The sequence below is a fragment of the Octodon degus genome, unplaced genomic scaffold, assembly GCF_000260255.1.
Source record: "Octodon degus isolate 3935 unplaced genomic scaffold, OctDeg1.0 scaffold00330, whole genome shotgun sequence".
NCBI classification, from domain to species: domain Eukaryota; kingdom Metazoa; phylum Chordata; class Mammalia; order Rodentia; family Octodontidae; genus Octodon; species Octodon degus.
The window spans coordinates 914,217-929,882 of record NW_004524906.1 but is presented as its reverse complement, the minus strand read 5'-3'; the positions used below and the strand labels follow the sequence as shown (position 1 = coordinate 929,882).

General features: G+C 47.8%; 1 protein-coding gene across 1 annotated transcript in view; it reads right to left on the bottom strand.

Moving 5' to 3' along the window:
• The window catches only part of LOC101570005 (BMP-binding endothelial regulator protein), a 241,952-nt gene that overhangs the window by 8,182 nt on the left and 218,104 nt on the right, over positions 1-15,666 (bottom strand). The window contains exon 14 of the mRNA XM_023708096.1: positions 2,200-2,330. Coding sequence (XP_023563864.1) covers positions 2,200-2,330 — 131 coding nt within the window. The remainder of the gene's footprint in view (positions 1-2,199; positions 2,331-15,666) is intronic.

The following is a 15,666-nucleotide window of genomic DNA, read 5'->3' as shown; positions in this document are numbered from 1 at the left end:
GGGGCTGGGCCCTCCATCAGGTAACATTTGGTCATCTCCTCTTCACATCCACAGGACAGTAGCAGCTGCCACTAAGTGTTTTCTGTGAGCTGGATGCCCTTGAGATATCCCACTTACACATAACTAATGCTCCTGCCTGAGATAGTAAACAGCATGGAAATTCCAAACTTGCCCAGACCCTCTCCCCTTCTCTTCAGGTATAAACCACCAGCCTAATAAAGGCCACCATCCATTTTTTACCAGAATTCCTGTAGTGGCTATGGGAGGCACAATAACTCCAGGCCTCCAATACTATTGCAAGTGAGTCTTTCTAAATCCTGTGAATCTGCCACATCATGACTCCATGCCACGTATCCCTTAATGGTCACCTGAGTGCCTCTGACCTATAAAATTCTCTTGGTGCATCATCGTCATTAGTGACACTGACTTCCTCCTCCCCTACCTCTGCTGAGCTAAGTTCCTAATTCCTCTTACCCAGCCTATTTCCCATAAGTCTCCTGCTATGCCCCGGAGGTGGGACTTCCTGTCATAGCCCGGCTGCCTAGTTACTCGCGCCTTTTACTCACCAACATCATTTCCCTATGCCTCCACTATATATACCCAGCACCTCCCCTGAATAAACGAGATTTGATCAGAATCCTGTCTTGTCTCCATTTCTTGAGTCTTCTGCCCTTTGTCCCCTCCTCAATTCCCTGCTGCTCTCCCAGGTGACCTTCGTTGACTGACCCGCTGGTTCAGGACAAGTGGCATCTTTCTGAGCCACTTGCTCTCAGTCTTTTCTCTTGCAGTCTGCTCTCCATAATAGGGGTCCACGACCATGGGGCAATGGACTGGTGCTGGTCAGTGGTCCATTAGGAATTGGGCTGCACAGCAGGAGGTGAGATGCAGGCGAAGCTTCAGCTGTGTTACAGCCATTCCCCATGATCACATCATGCCCTGATCAGCAGCACCATGCTCTCACAGGAGCTGGAACCCTACTGTGAACAGCACACGCGAGGAATCTGGATTCGTGCTCCTCCAATCATCCCCCAGTGACCCCAATCCATGAAGAGCTGTCTTTCATGAAAATAGTTCCTAGTACAAAAAAGGAAGAGGAAGTGCTCTACAGCATAGTTAAGGTCATCTCAGGAAAATATAGAGGTCTGCTGGACCCCATCAGGGACTGCCACTTCCCTTGGAATGAATGCTAGTCTCTTGGTTAAAACTCATGAAGCTCTGTGTGGCCAGCTACTGCCGGACACCCTCACCTGGACCACTTTCTCCCTTGTCCTCCAGGACAAGTTGCCCTGGTCTCCTTCCAGTTTGAAGTGCTGTTGTTTTAATGCTGTGTGTCTGTTCAATGAGCTTTTACTATACAGCATGCTCATCTGCCTCCCTGTGGTCCTCCAGGCTACACTGGAGTGCTACCTTGCCACCTTTCTGCCTCTGCAGCTTGCCCTCTTCACCCAATCACTAGGGCTTTCCAGCTCCTCTCCTTTTGTTTGGGAAAGTCCTTCCCTGTGTGTCTCTGTTTTCATTCTTACCATAGTTCGCAAGTACTCATCTCTGAATTATTGCTTTTGTCTTGTGCTCTTGCAGGCATCCAGTGCCCCAGTAACAAAGGCCTTATCACTCAGCATCACAACAGTACCCAGTGTCCAGCCCATCCTCAGCCATTGGTGAGAAACATGCTTTGGATGTGCAAAGTCTTCCATTTCACAGATAGGAAATAAAGCTAATTAGCTTGCCCTGGGAACAAAGGCTCAGAGCAACCATTAAGAAATCTGTCTCTGAGGGAGGGAGGGTGAGGAGGAATATCTCACCACAGTGTGAATCACAATCTCTTTTGTAAAATGATCATGCTTATCCTAAAGGCCTTAACTGTCTGTACTTGTCCCATATTGCTTGCTCCACACACAGCCCAGGCCTCAGTGACAATTGCCCATGTGCTAAGTGCATGCAGCTGGTAGCTTGGGGTAGAGAGAATGTGGCTACAGCAGAAACCCTGGTTGTTAAAATGTGCTCCTCACAGGCTTCTCTTAAGCATCGGCTCCCCTTCCCCATGGGAAGCCATTGCGTTTTATTAACTGCAATCCAGTTGGGCTGCCCACGGGGTTCTGGCTGAGGGGACGTGGCCCCTAGAATCTGCATCCGCAATCCCCAGTGTGGCATTGGGCAACACAGTGACCCCTGTCGGGTGGGTCCTTGGGCATCTCTTACCTGCGCAGTGCTGCTGGGGTTCCCACGGCACCTTGATGCCCTCTCTCTGGCAGGCTCGGGCATAGGCCAGAAAGGACTCACAGTAACAGTTTCTGTGGGCTGGACACTCACACATGTCCGTCACACAGGACCTGGGGGGCCGACAGAGACAAAGGAACATTTAAAAATATCACATCACATGTAAGTTGCGGGAAGCCCCAGGATGTATAGGAATGCTGAAGAGAAGGCTGCAATATGGTACAAAGTGATACATCTTAGAACCCCAATCCTTTAAGGAACACTGGTCTTTATTCTCTGCTACATAGGGTAACAAATTCCAAACAAAACTAGCATTTTGGGAACTTAGCCTATTCCCAAAGTCTGGAAAGGTTGGAGAAGATGTCATTAAATTGAATGTGCTTATTTTTTATTTTTGAGGGGGTTATTACTTTTATTGAGAAACAATAGCAATGAGACAGTTGCAAAACCAATTAGTAGGACAGTTTCAATAATTAATACATTGCATATTATTGTCTTTGTAGTGGTTATTCATAGTACAAGATGCAGACAAGATATCCTGTCCAAACACTATTAGTAAAACAAATCTTTTTTCTCATTGAATTAAGAGAAAGTAGCTGTATATCAATCTTAACTATTTTGTATATACAGATACAAAATGATCCTTCATTTATATCCCCTTTTTTGTTTAGTTTTGTCAGTGATAGGTATTCCGTTGCCATTTAAATATTGTAGGTACATGAATTCAGCAAAATAATCCAAGATAGTCCAGTTGAACTGAATGTGTTTAAATGCAAACTGACACATTTTCAACCAGGACTCCAAGACAACAATGACACCCTCACGTTGATGTATAATACTACAGTTTACAAGGGCCTTCTCATCCACTCCACCACTGACTGGTAAACAAGACATAGAATGGTCTCTGTTTTACAAACAAAGGAGGAGGTGGCTCCAAATTCACACTTACACACAGCAAAGGAGCAAATCAAGTTCCCTTCCTCCCTTAGAGAGAAGCATTGTCTTTCTTAAACCACACTACAGTCATCACCCTTATCTTTGAATAACTGACTGCCTAACAATTGTCAGTTGACATTTAAATAAAAGCTCCCAAAATTAAAAAAAAAACAACAGTGCTTATTGTTTTCATGCCCTTGTGCAGCAAGCTCCTATCTTCACAAAGTCAATTTTAAGGCTGAACACACAAAAAGCAGCACTCAAGGTTACAAGTGGCACTGCTGGTCTTGGTCGGGACACTGCCCTCCAATGTCACCAGGCCAGTATTTCCTCTTGGTGAGAGACAGTGTCTCACCAGACTGTAGAAATGGCCATCACACCCCGCATAGCATAGGCCTAGTTCTGCTACAAGTAAAAATGAAACAGTGGAAGCACACTCAGAGCCCACAGTCCCACAGTGCACCAGGAAAGGTGCCACAATCCAACGGTCCAGGGTACAGACGTGGGAAATAAAACTCACAGAGACAAGAGAAGAAAATATCTTAAAATTAGACAGCCTGGTCCATTTCACTGACTAATGAGTGTTATTTAGACAGAAAATTAATCTCTTCCCCTTTGTAATAATTGAAGCTGCATTTCTTGCTACATTTTTTTCTCTCGTTACAAGAATCCTGTGCAATGGTGTTCTAACAAAGTTACTGAGGCACAAAACAACAAAGAAGGGGCTGGGAAAATAGCTCAGCAGGCTAAGTGCATGTCGGGCAAATGCAAAGACCCAAGTTTGATCCCTGGCACCACACGTTGCACCAGCCTTGAACAGTTTTGGCCACTGAAACCAGGCATGGTAGTGCATGTCTGTAACTCAGCGCTGGGGAGGCTAAAAGCAGGAGGATCACTATGAATCCGGGCTGTGTGGCAAAAGCCTGTACCAAATAAATCTTTCTTTAAAAAATGCTCAAAGAAGTCCTCCTGTTGAGTGGAGCGCCTGTTCTTCCAAAGAAAATCCAAGCAAAGCTTGCCCTTGGGATGCCCTCTAAATATCTGCCTATGAACGTCCCGTGTCAACACCATTTCCTGTGTTGCCTCAAGTTTTCATTTCAGAATAATCCACACCCATAAGCCCCATGCTCAGATTCCTAACAGCATGTCTGGCTGCCAGAGTGTGACCTCTAAACCCATTTCCACTCACTACCCTGGTAGACTTTGGTCCTTGTCCTCTTTCCCAGCCCATGGGGGTATGGGGCTGTTTCCTGTGTGCGGGGCTCCCCCTGGTGTGACCACAATAAAATGGCATCTAATGGGGCTGCTCAAACCAGGGAGCTGCCCGGGAAAGACCCATCTTTTAGGGGGAAATGAATCTCTCAGTTTCAAAGAATGTCTACCATGATTATGTAAAATTTCAGGAAGACTAAACAAATGAAATTTAATTTACTTTGGTGAAAAGTTTGTTGTTTTACATGTCTCTTAATTTTTCTTGGTTTGTACTAGCTGTCTTGGGAAGCTGTTTCTTTAATTTAAAACAAATTATGGACCACTAAATCCAATCATTGAGACTCAGAAAAAACCCTGTAACTACACATTTATTAATTTCTATGTCCACCACACCTCACCTGCAGAGTCAGGTAATTATATGCTTGCCCTTTACAACTAAGGAAGACTGGAGCTTCTATAGGGCTTGGAGCCCATAAAAAACATTTGAAGGAATGACATTTGTCAAAGTCATCTGTTTACTGGAAACATTCTGTAATCTGGAAAAATGTATTTTCATCAAAGATGTTAACATTTTAAGACATTGTTTTTCTCTGAGCAAGTTAATAATCTTTACACCAAACCATGCCAGGATGTGTGAGAACATGAGGACACAGATCCACCACAGTCCACTGGCAGGAGGACGAGATTGCGGCTCCCAAGCTGAGCGCCTTCATAGGCTCAGCCTCTCCCACCCACTGGCCCTGTGGCTGTGCAGGGCATGGAGGCTGATGTTGCCAATGCTGTCTTAGCAGGCAGGGAGCTGAAGCCTGGAGATGCCAACGATCTGCCTGAAGTCACATGGCTGGGAAGAGCACCCATGCTGCAGACTAGGAATACAACTTAAGCTCTGTGGGGTCAAAACCCCACACTCAGTACAACCACACTCAAAGATCTTTCTAGAGAATACTGTGGCTGCATCGATGAGTAGTCCAAAGAAGGCTCTTGTTCTTTGACAGTGAAATTTTATATCTAAGAAAGTAAGAAGGAATCTGGACATTTTATAGAGTTTCACCACAATGCTGTTTAAATTAAAAAAGAAAGGGCCAGTGAGATAGCTCAGTGGACTAAATGTCTACTTAGGCAAGTGCAGGGACCAGAGTTCGATTCTCAGCACCACATGCCATGCCAGCCCCACCCACAGGTGTGCTGAGCAGGCCACTGAGATCAGGCGTGGTGGCACATGCCTATAATCCCAGCGCCAGGGAGTCTGAGCTGTGTAGTGAGACCCTGTATCAAATACATTACAAAAAATTTAAAAAAAAATAAAAAAAGAACATAAGCAAAATTGCCCACAATAGGGGCTCTGTTTAATAAACTTCAGTGTCTTGTACAGTGAAATATGCCACAGCCATTACAAGGATGTTTGTGAAATATTTTCTTAAAATATGGAAAAATGTGCTGGGAGATGGAATGGAAAAAAGGATAAAAATTCAGTGCTGTGTAATCACAGAAATCAAAACTAACTGAAAACAGATATGCTCCATATTCATGGCTGCCAACTCTTGGTAGTAGGATTGGGGCTCTTTTTACTTCCTATTTTCTACAATGAACACCTCCCTTTTCTAAAAAGATAAATATCGCAGTTTGTTTTCAAAACAACAAAACAGAATAAGATGGAACTCCTTAATATTTAAATCAGAATTTGGGAATTAGAGCAGGAAAATAACAGCCAGGAGTGATGGAAATCACACCACCCTGTGCAGATCCCCACTAGGAGGTAATTCATCCCAAATCGCTTCCACCGTTGTTGGGGGCTCCCGGTGCACACTGATCCAGGTACCCATGTTGCCGTCACACTTCTACCTCAGTGATTTCTGCTGCTGGGAACTTGACATCAGGTAAACAGAACAGATACTGGGAGAATTATGCACACTTTTGCTAGATGCAAAGGAATTTATTAAGAGAAAAATGAAAGTATTTAAGATGTTCTTCAGATTGTAGGAAGGTGCAAAACTATTGTGATTCAACTCTTCAATTTCTTCATAATTCTCAAGGAGGAATATCTAATTTAGGACATATTAGAGGTGAATTTTTATGTATGTATGGGAAATTATTGTCTCTCCTTTAACCTATGTAAGTGAACATCGCACTTATATACTCATTTTATAGAATAAGGAGCAAGACTGTAGTGACTTTAACTCATAGCTGAGATTCATAGCTTTGATATCGCTGTTTTGGTGGCACTGGGTGTCACCATTCCATCCCATTGGATGTAGCATTGGTCAGGAAGCTCGGCAATCCATAACTCCCACAGGAAAGCACAAAAGCTTTTCCAGGAAATCTCTGCAGACAGAAAGCTCCTGCCTACACAGTGGGTTTCCATTCTATAGAAGTTCAGAGACTAGAAGAGGGAGCAGGCTTCGGAGACCCCTTTGAAGCACATTTCACCCTCTGAGCACCTAGCTGCAATATCAGAGCAAACTGTGGCTCGGTCCCTGCCTGGAACCTGACGGACTCCAGCACTGATGAGGGGGCCTATATCCTCCTTCTCACCCATCAAGCTGCCATAGTTGTCCCCTGTATGGCCCAAGACAGCACTGGTATACATGGCCTTTTATGTATTTGGTTGGTACGGGGTTTCTCTACACAGCTCAGAGTCATAGTGATCCTCCTGTTCCAGCCTCCCCCACACTGGGATTACAGGTGTGCTCCATCATGCCTGGACTCAGTGTGCCCTGGGTGTGGGGCCAGGGCAGCATGTGGTGCTGGGGATTGAACCCAGATCCCTGCACTTGCCTAAGCAGGTGCTTAGCCCACTAAGCTATCTTGCCATCCCTTATATGCTTATTTAGATCACAATTTCAGCTAAATACATTGACTGAATTAAATGTTCATTCCTCAATCACACTGCCCACACTTCAGGGTACCATGACCACATGGCTCATAACCACTGTATTGGACAGTGCTATTAGGAACTTTTCTACCCCTAAAGAAAGTTCACTGGATGGTTCCGCCTATAAGATTGCAAATGGATTAAAACTAGGGCCATGCTTCCTCCTTCCTTCTGACTGGGCACTTAGAGAGAAAGAGCAAATTTCTTGTTATCAAATTCAATCTCATTGAATCCATCTTTCCTAATTCCACTTTTTTTCCTCTGCTCATCCTTTCAATAAATCCATGGACCATCTCGCCAAGCCTGGGCTTCCTCCCACCTGCACTGTCCTGTCTGGAATGTGCTCCCTTGTCTTTTCCAGGGGAAAATCTGAGGTCAACCTTTCAGACTCAGTACAGACTGCTCACCAGGGTTCAGCATTCAGCCCTGGAATGAGTGGTTGCTCCCTGGGGGATGTTTGCCCACCACCCTTGTGGGACTGCACTCTGAACCACAGTCAGCTCTTTCCCTGTTAGGGTGAGGACTGTCTGCCTCATTCAGCCCCAGACAGAGCCTCAACTACAGAGCTCAGGAAGGACCCAAAGAATGGCAAAGAATGGGCAAGTATGGTCAGACCCTTTCTGCCCAGTGACCAGGGCTGGGCAGCGGCACAGCATGGATTTCTCCTTTGTGCCTGCTCCTGGCCATTGCCCACCATGGTCATGCCCTGGGACCACTGGCCACAGAAACCCCTGAGCTCAGCTGCCTCTACAAGAACCCTTTCTGCACACATTTTTACTCCTGTGTCAGCCCTCCTTTCCTATTGCCCAGGGAATTTCTTTTGCTAATTTAATGACTGTTGGAGAAAGGTGTTTGATGAGTGAATTCTGCTTTAGTGACACATTTCCAGCAAAGTACACATTAAATGTTATAAGACAACCCTATGTCTCCTCATGTTATTGAACAGGCAAGCCTCCAACACCACTGAAATCAAAACATCAGGCATGCTTGTGCTTTCTAGCAACAGCCAATCTGAGTGACTTTAGCTCTGCCTCCTCAGGCACAGGGGCTGCTTCTGTCACGCAGACACGGTGCCCCTACCTCTTGGGCACAGCCTTGAAAGCAGATGCCTTAGCTATCAGGGGCATTGCACGCTGTTTCCAGGACAGCCCAGAGGCAGTGCAGGAGCACAGCAGCCAGCCCGTCTGGGAGCCAGACAGCTGTAGCCCTGGCACCCATCCTCCTGCCACAGCTAAGGGCTTTGGCTGGACTGTTTGCCAGTCTGGAGGTCAGAAAGGGAAAGAGACTAGGAAACCATGCTGGTTGTATGTCTCTTTGGGGACATCAGGGTATAAATAATAGTCTCTTTGGTTGGTTGGATATCAGAGGAAGAGACAGAAAGGAATGCAGACAGCCCTGGACCAGCAGGTCACCTGCCATGGAACTACTAACAATTCATGTACACTTGAACCCCTCATATTCTGTCCTGACCTCCCTAGGTTGAGTTGCAGAGAAGTAGCTAGAGGTAGCAGCCAAGATAAGAAGGTCAATCCCCACCATATTACCTGGAAAAATCTTGCATCCAGGAGGCAGCTACTCCTGCTCCTCTGAAGTCTCTGCAGGCCCACCCCCTTCACTCTTCTCTGCCTCTCAACAGGTAGGAAACTCACTCTAGCACACAAACAATAGCTCCAACACTGCGCATGGGAAAGGGCTGGGTAGGCAGGGTCAGTTTCATGGAGCTGTGAAGGAGAGGGCCAGGCAAGCCACAGGGCAAGACTCCCCCTTGCCCTCTAGACCCTGCCTGGGCCAGCACAGCTTGGCACCACTGTGGCATCATCCCTGTGCACTGGCATTGGTGAGTGTCCTGGTTCCCTGGCTGCCTGGGGTTGCCAGATCAACAAAGGCCCACCTCATGGGATCCCCCACCCTACAACTCCAAAGTCAGACCTTCTGCCCACTCCTAGGTGAAAATAAGGACTGGGGGTGGGGGGTTGTTCCAGGCGGCAAGCAAGAAACTAAGAAGAGAGATAATGCCCAGAGTACAAACCAGACCCCATGGCATAAGTGCATTATGGGCCAGAAGCCAGCACAATGGATCCTGAGCACCAATTCCTGGGGCACAGCAGGTGGGAGGAGTAGCCAGAGGCATCCAGTGGGAGCCAGAGGAGCAGGGATTTCAGGGTCTGTGGAATTTCGCCTGGTTAGAAAATAAGGAAAGAAGAATCTCGGTGGCAAAGAGAAGAGCTGAGGGTTTCCAAATCCCAAATCTTAGGCTTGATAGTTAGGCAGTCAGACTCCCATTATCAACCCACCAAGCAAAGTTGTCTCCTAAGAGCCCCGGTGGCCTAGGGAACAGGCATGCTGTTGGGCAGGTGAGCTGGTGGTGACATTTCTTCTAGTAATGCTAATCCTCCACATCTCAACCTTAATGTCAGGCCAGCCACCTGGAGCCTACAGACCTCTCTATGTCCTCCTGCCCTTGATGACACTTGCTTCTTTTCCTGAGAGCCCTGCTCAGCCTTGGGCTCTCACCTCTATCTCCCACTGTCACCTCTGCTTTCTGTCTTTCCTCCTGGTGACAGCCTCTTTGATATTCCAACAATCAAAAAGATAAGCCCTTCCAGCCTGTGTAGAAAGCATTCGCAGTGGGGCCTTCAGTTACTTGTGTCTCATGGATGTGAACCCTACACACTTGCTTGTCTATGCATAGTTCCAACACTGCATGTAATTTAGACTCTCCAGACCCTGGAAACATTTCCAGGAGAGGATGGCATTGCCCAGATGATGAACTTTGAAGGTCACAGGAATTCCAAAATGACCATCAGCCTCTGCCCCACTTCCACAGCCATAGATTAAATTCACAGAATGAAGGACAGGGAGCTCTGTGGCCATAGAGACCTCCTTTTGATAAAGGAACCATGCTGATGGATTTTAATGGTGACAGTTTCAAAATCTATCAGATTTGGTAACATTATATTTTCAGCAGTAACCAGTTACCCTCGAGCATGTGCCAGAATCTCAAATATTTCCTCCTTTCCTCTGCCTGTGTCTCAGACCCGGGTGGACGGTGTGATGCCCACACCCATGGTAAATGCTTACCTATCTTACAGCCTGAGCCCTTCCGTGTCCTCCATGCCCAAGACTACAGCTTTAAAGAGGCCAAAGCCAAAGCCGCATCACTGAGTAGCCCTCATCAGAATGCTTAGGACCAGGACTGTTCTAGATTTCAGGGCTTGTTTGAGTTTTGAAATATTTATATACACACAAGGAGATGTCCTAAGAGTGGGGCATGGGTCAGTCCATTTCCATACACCTAACACACACGGCCTAAGTGTGGTTTTGGTGTACTTTTAATGCACTTGGATTTTAACTGTGCAGCTTTACATGAGGTCAAATGTGGACTGTGCCCCATGTGGCTCTTGTTAGTGCTTCCTAAATTTTGGACTTTACAACATTCAGAATTAAATGGGGACGCTCAACCTGTTAAAAAATCACCCTCCTGGGAAGATGCACGGTCTTTGCTGGCCTCGGACACGCTGTCTCCACAAGCGAAGTGACAGGGCGTTAGCCCTGCTGTCCCTCTCCCTGACAGGTCTGCCCTATCAGTTAAGGGCTGGGTAGGCAGGGTCAGGCAGAGCGGGCCTCACCGCGGGAAGCCTGGTCACCGCCGCCCTCTAGTGGCTGACAGCGGCAGCGCCCGCCGCGCAACCGGATCTCAGCCCAGCCTTTGCTTCTCAGAGAGCGAACCCAGCACTCTTCTGGAGGCTTCGATTGGAGCGAGAACGTAAGAGGGCTGCTTGGCAGCGGATCAGCCCTTTCCCCTTACACTCGTGTTCCAGTCTTCACGGCCACGCTCGCTGTCAGACAATCGCAAGGCCGCGGGCTCGCCCTCTGCTCCCCAGCCCAGCCTGCTGCTGCTGCCAGGAAGCGCTGGGGTCTCTGCAGGCCCTGCTGCCAGGCCAGGGCCAGGGAAAGCCCGCCTCTCCACCTTCCTGTAAGATCCCACTTCACCTCCGCACTGCGCTAATCTCCAAGCATTCTTGTCTGTACACCAGAGCCCTACTATAGGGTGTCTGGGCCCCTCACCTAGGAGGAGAGAAACCCCTACTGTGGCAGGGGAGGGAACCACACTGGCCCTGCTCCATCGCCCACTCGGCCCAGGACGCTGCCGGCGCCCCACGTGCTGCGGGCTGTCCCGGGCACCCCAGTCGGCAGCGGCACCCGGGTGAGCTAGGTCCAGTGCAGAGCGGCCACCGCCCACCTGCAGCAAGGGTCTGACCCAAGGTCAGGGTCCAGGGCTGCCCCCACCGCTGAGGCCACCACAGGCCGGGATCTTCTGCTGCTGGTGCGAGTCCGGGTTCCCACGACCGGTCCTCAGGTTCCATTAATTTGCAAGGGCGGCTGGAGAACTCGGAGAAACACGCTCCTCTGTGTGCTCTATTATTACAAGGCTGCTGACGCAGAGCCAGGAGGTAGAGGTGCGGGGAAGAGATGCAGAGCCCTGCCCTGCAGGGCCAGCTTCCCGGCAGCTCTGGGCACCGTGCTCCCTGCAGGCCCTGCGGATCACACCACCGGCCATGGGGGCAGCTCAGCCCCTGGTGTGAGGAATGATAAAAAATATGGCGAATGTAGTTTTGAATATTGTTTTTAATTATAACGAAAGGTAAGGGTTTTGAATCCCTCTCAGAATCTTTTTCTTCTTTTGAAACACACTCATCCCATCATTCTGGCCACCTTCTAAAGCAGGTCTGGAAATCTTTCCAGAAGGTTGTGCTGCTGTGGCTGCCGCAGTGTTCTCCATCACGTCAAAACCTTGACCTTTCCTGCTTATTTTGACTGTGGGGAAGAGTCAAAAACTGCCTGGGCTGGGACCAGTGAATGAGGTGAAGGAGGACAGTGTCAGGTTTTCCCAAGCCTGCCTTTCATTTGGATAACAGTGGGTAGCAGCATGCACCAAAGTTTTGATCCCACCTTGTAAAGACACTCGGAAAAAGGACTTCCAGAACTGCTTCAGAAAAAAACAGGTCCAGGGAGATAGGTCCTTGGAATAAGTGCTTGCCTGGCAAGCACAAGGTCCTGAGTACCACCAAAAAAAGCAAAAACAATGGGATATGTATGTTCAAAGAAAAGGGAAGGATTTTAAGGGGATTCATAATGACAAATCTTTTACTATAATAGATATTTATGTACACACACACACACAAGATTTTCTGATTCTCGTGTATAGTGGGGAGGCTTAGACTGGGCAGGCATCTTGGCAAGCTGAGCTCTGAGCGCAGTGTTTAAGGGGGCGCTGTTCCTGGCTTCTATAGGAGCAGGCTAGCTGGGAGATCAAGAGCCTCCTTAAATTTGGTTTAAAGGGCAACCTGCTGAACTCTTGGGCTTTGAGGTGGCGATACAGGAGAAATAATACTATCCTCTACTGAGCCCTAAGACAAGAGAGAAATGAATCCATAGCCAGGAACAGAGGGGAAGGTCAGAGTCTGAGCAAGGCAGACAGAAGGTCCCCTTTACGCCAGCTAAGCCCCAAGGAGAGGGCAGGCAAATGGCGGTGAGACTGTCCCCTCCTTCCTTCCTTCCAGGCTGCCATGGTACTCAATTGTCCATCATCCCCAGACCCCAGCTCTGGGTGGCATCTACCACTATGTCCAGCAGTGGCCCACAAAAGGCCAGGGTGGAGCAGTTGCCTGGAGGCCAGGGCGCCAAGTGCCTGGGAATCTGGAGACCCAGGATCCAGCAGAGAGGCCACACCCAGCTACACACAGTGGCCACAGCAGCCTGGGCTTCAAAGGGCCACTCCTTCCTGGGCCTTTTTCCCATTAGGCAGAGAATGGCTGCCAGGTCCCACAAAGGGCAAAGACAAAAATCCTCCCCAGTGTGCAGTAATTAGAGGGTGGCTGCAGGAGGATGTGGTGTGGCAGGGGCTTTCTCAGATGCTGGACCCTTCATCTGGCATCTGCCATGTCTTTGACTCCAAAATACATCAGCTTTCACATTCCATTGTTGCCTGAGGAAGGGCCTGTCCCAGAACTTGGTCTGCTGGATATGACAAGAGAGCCACCCACCCATGCAGGGAGCAGTGGGCCTCCCTTCTCAACTCATCCCAGCCACTAGACAGTTCCAAAGCCAAAGTGTAAACCACACTGCCACACTGCCTCCTACCAGCAGCCTGCCTCTGCCTACAGAGCACCCTGTTTTCCACAGCCAACCAAGGAAAAGGGCCTGGGGGCCCCAGAGGACTCAGTCAAATACATTAGCAAGTGTCCCTGCTCTCTTTACATTACACTGGGAACAAGGAGCAAAATCATCACTCAGACTTTGACCAAGTCCCACGTGGTGGCATTCCTGTCATTCCAACATCAGGGAGGCTGATGCAGGATGATCACAAGTTAAGGACCTTGTATGGCCAATTTTTAATGTGACTCTGTCTCTAAATTACAAAAAGAAAATGGTGTTGGGCTATAGCTTGGTACAAAGACCCTCATCTCAATCTCCATTATTGGTAGGGGGAGAAAAGCTAGACCCAGGCTCTCTCCCCTACACAGCGCTGCCTTCTCCAGCAAGGCTGTTCCTTCTGCCTGCAATACCCTTCTCCCAGGAGGCACTCGCTGCTTCTTCAGTATGCAGCTCAACATCTTTCTCAGGAATGTTGTTGAGACACCCCCATAATAATGGAGGTGGCCCTGAAAACTCCCTCTTCTATTCTGGGGAAGAAAGATTTTACTCCTTGATTTTCCAGCTCTGGTGCAATAGGCGGTCTTGAGTAGATATGGAAAAATCTGCTTCCTTAATGTACAAATGATGAATGTTTGTGTGTTCAACACCAGGAAAAGCAACAGCTCAGATGATCAGGGATCATCTGATCTGGGGATCAGAGGGCTGGAGACATATCACAGAAAAGGGACTATTCCATGGATTCAGCCACTCCCCACAGACAAGGGGCTGGACCATCAAGGGGCGGGGCAAGAAGCACGGGGATGTGTACTGAAGATGGCAAACACCAGGGACATGGAGAAAAGACCCTTCCTTTGGTAGGCTGGCAGACAATGAGGGAGATGATAAGCAAGGAAACCGTGTGTGTGTGTGTGTGTGTGTGTGTGTGTGTGTGTGTTAACATCAAGAAAACTTGAACATGTTTTGCACCAGCAGCAGCAAAAAACACCCTCAAGTTAAATGAAGCTGAAATTAAAGAGTGGAGGGGTTGGGTAGCTGATGGGTAAAGAAAAGAAGATGGAATACAGGGGAAGGCTGGCACTGTTCACCTGTCAGTGATGCAAAATCTTTTGGAGATGTGTGCCCAAACTTCAGACCAAAACCCACTTATTTATTACAAAGTGCCAACGCTGCATTAAAACCTGAATATTGAGGTTTTAGTGTAGAAGAAACAACTTATACATTAACATCTTTTGAGATGTTAAAAGAGAAAAAACAAAACACATGTGCCATAGGGTCACCATCACTGACCTCTGTGGCCTGTTTCAAATTCCTGAAGAAAGAAAGACATAAAACTTCCTGTGCTTACACAAGACAGATGTCAGAAGGAGGATCATAAGTGGAGGCTGACTTCAAGATCAGCAGTTGGAAGGAAAACCAGTGGTCCAGCGCAAACACCTAAAGGGGAGGGGTGAGGCCCCAGCCCACTGGGGACCCAGTGCAAATGAACAGAAGACTAAGGAAATTCAGTGCGAGAGAAATGTGGCCCTAGCACTGATGGAGAGAATGATCGACAGCAATTTTCTAGATCTTAATTTTATGATATAAAATTACTGATGGTACATTTTTCCTCAATTCAGTAAGCCTAAAATTTAGAAACCATGTTTTGGTTTTTTGGGGGGAAGGAGGTGTTGAACTAGGCTCTGCTGGCTTTTATAGATGTTTTCTTCCAAAATCTTTTAGTGTTGCAATTTAGACTCTTAAGAGCAAAGAGCATGGCAAACCTTAGCTTAGGATGGTGAGTGCTCAAAACATCATGGAAAGCAAGACTCCATAAACAGCCACAGAAATACAGACCCACAGCATCTCAGAAGGCCTAGGGCCAGCCATGCCCTGAAGGATTTCTTTTACATACTCCCAACAGGTGGCCATATGTCTGCATGGCATCCATGACAGAGGCGGGGTGACTTTTTAGGAATTTTATTCCTGTAGCGAACAATCACCATGCCTATCTCTCGGGAAATGTTATCATATAACAAATGAAAATGTGGTCAGCAACTTCAACCCATGTTCCCAGTGTTTACCTTCTGCTATATCGTAGAATTGTCCCATTCTACTTTAGCTTGCATTGGACATCTTCTTCAAACATATTCTATAAAATAAAAATGTTCCCAGGGAGATAGCTCAGTGGTCTAAAGTACCTGCTTAAGCAAGCTTAGGCAAGAAAGCAGTGACCCTAGTTGGATCCCTGGAACTACATGCTGCCCCAGCCCCACCCCAAGGGTGGGCTGAGC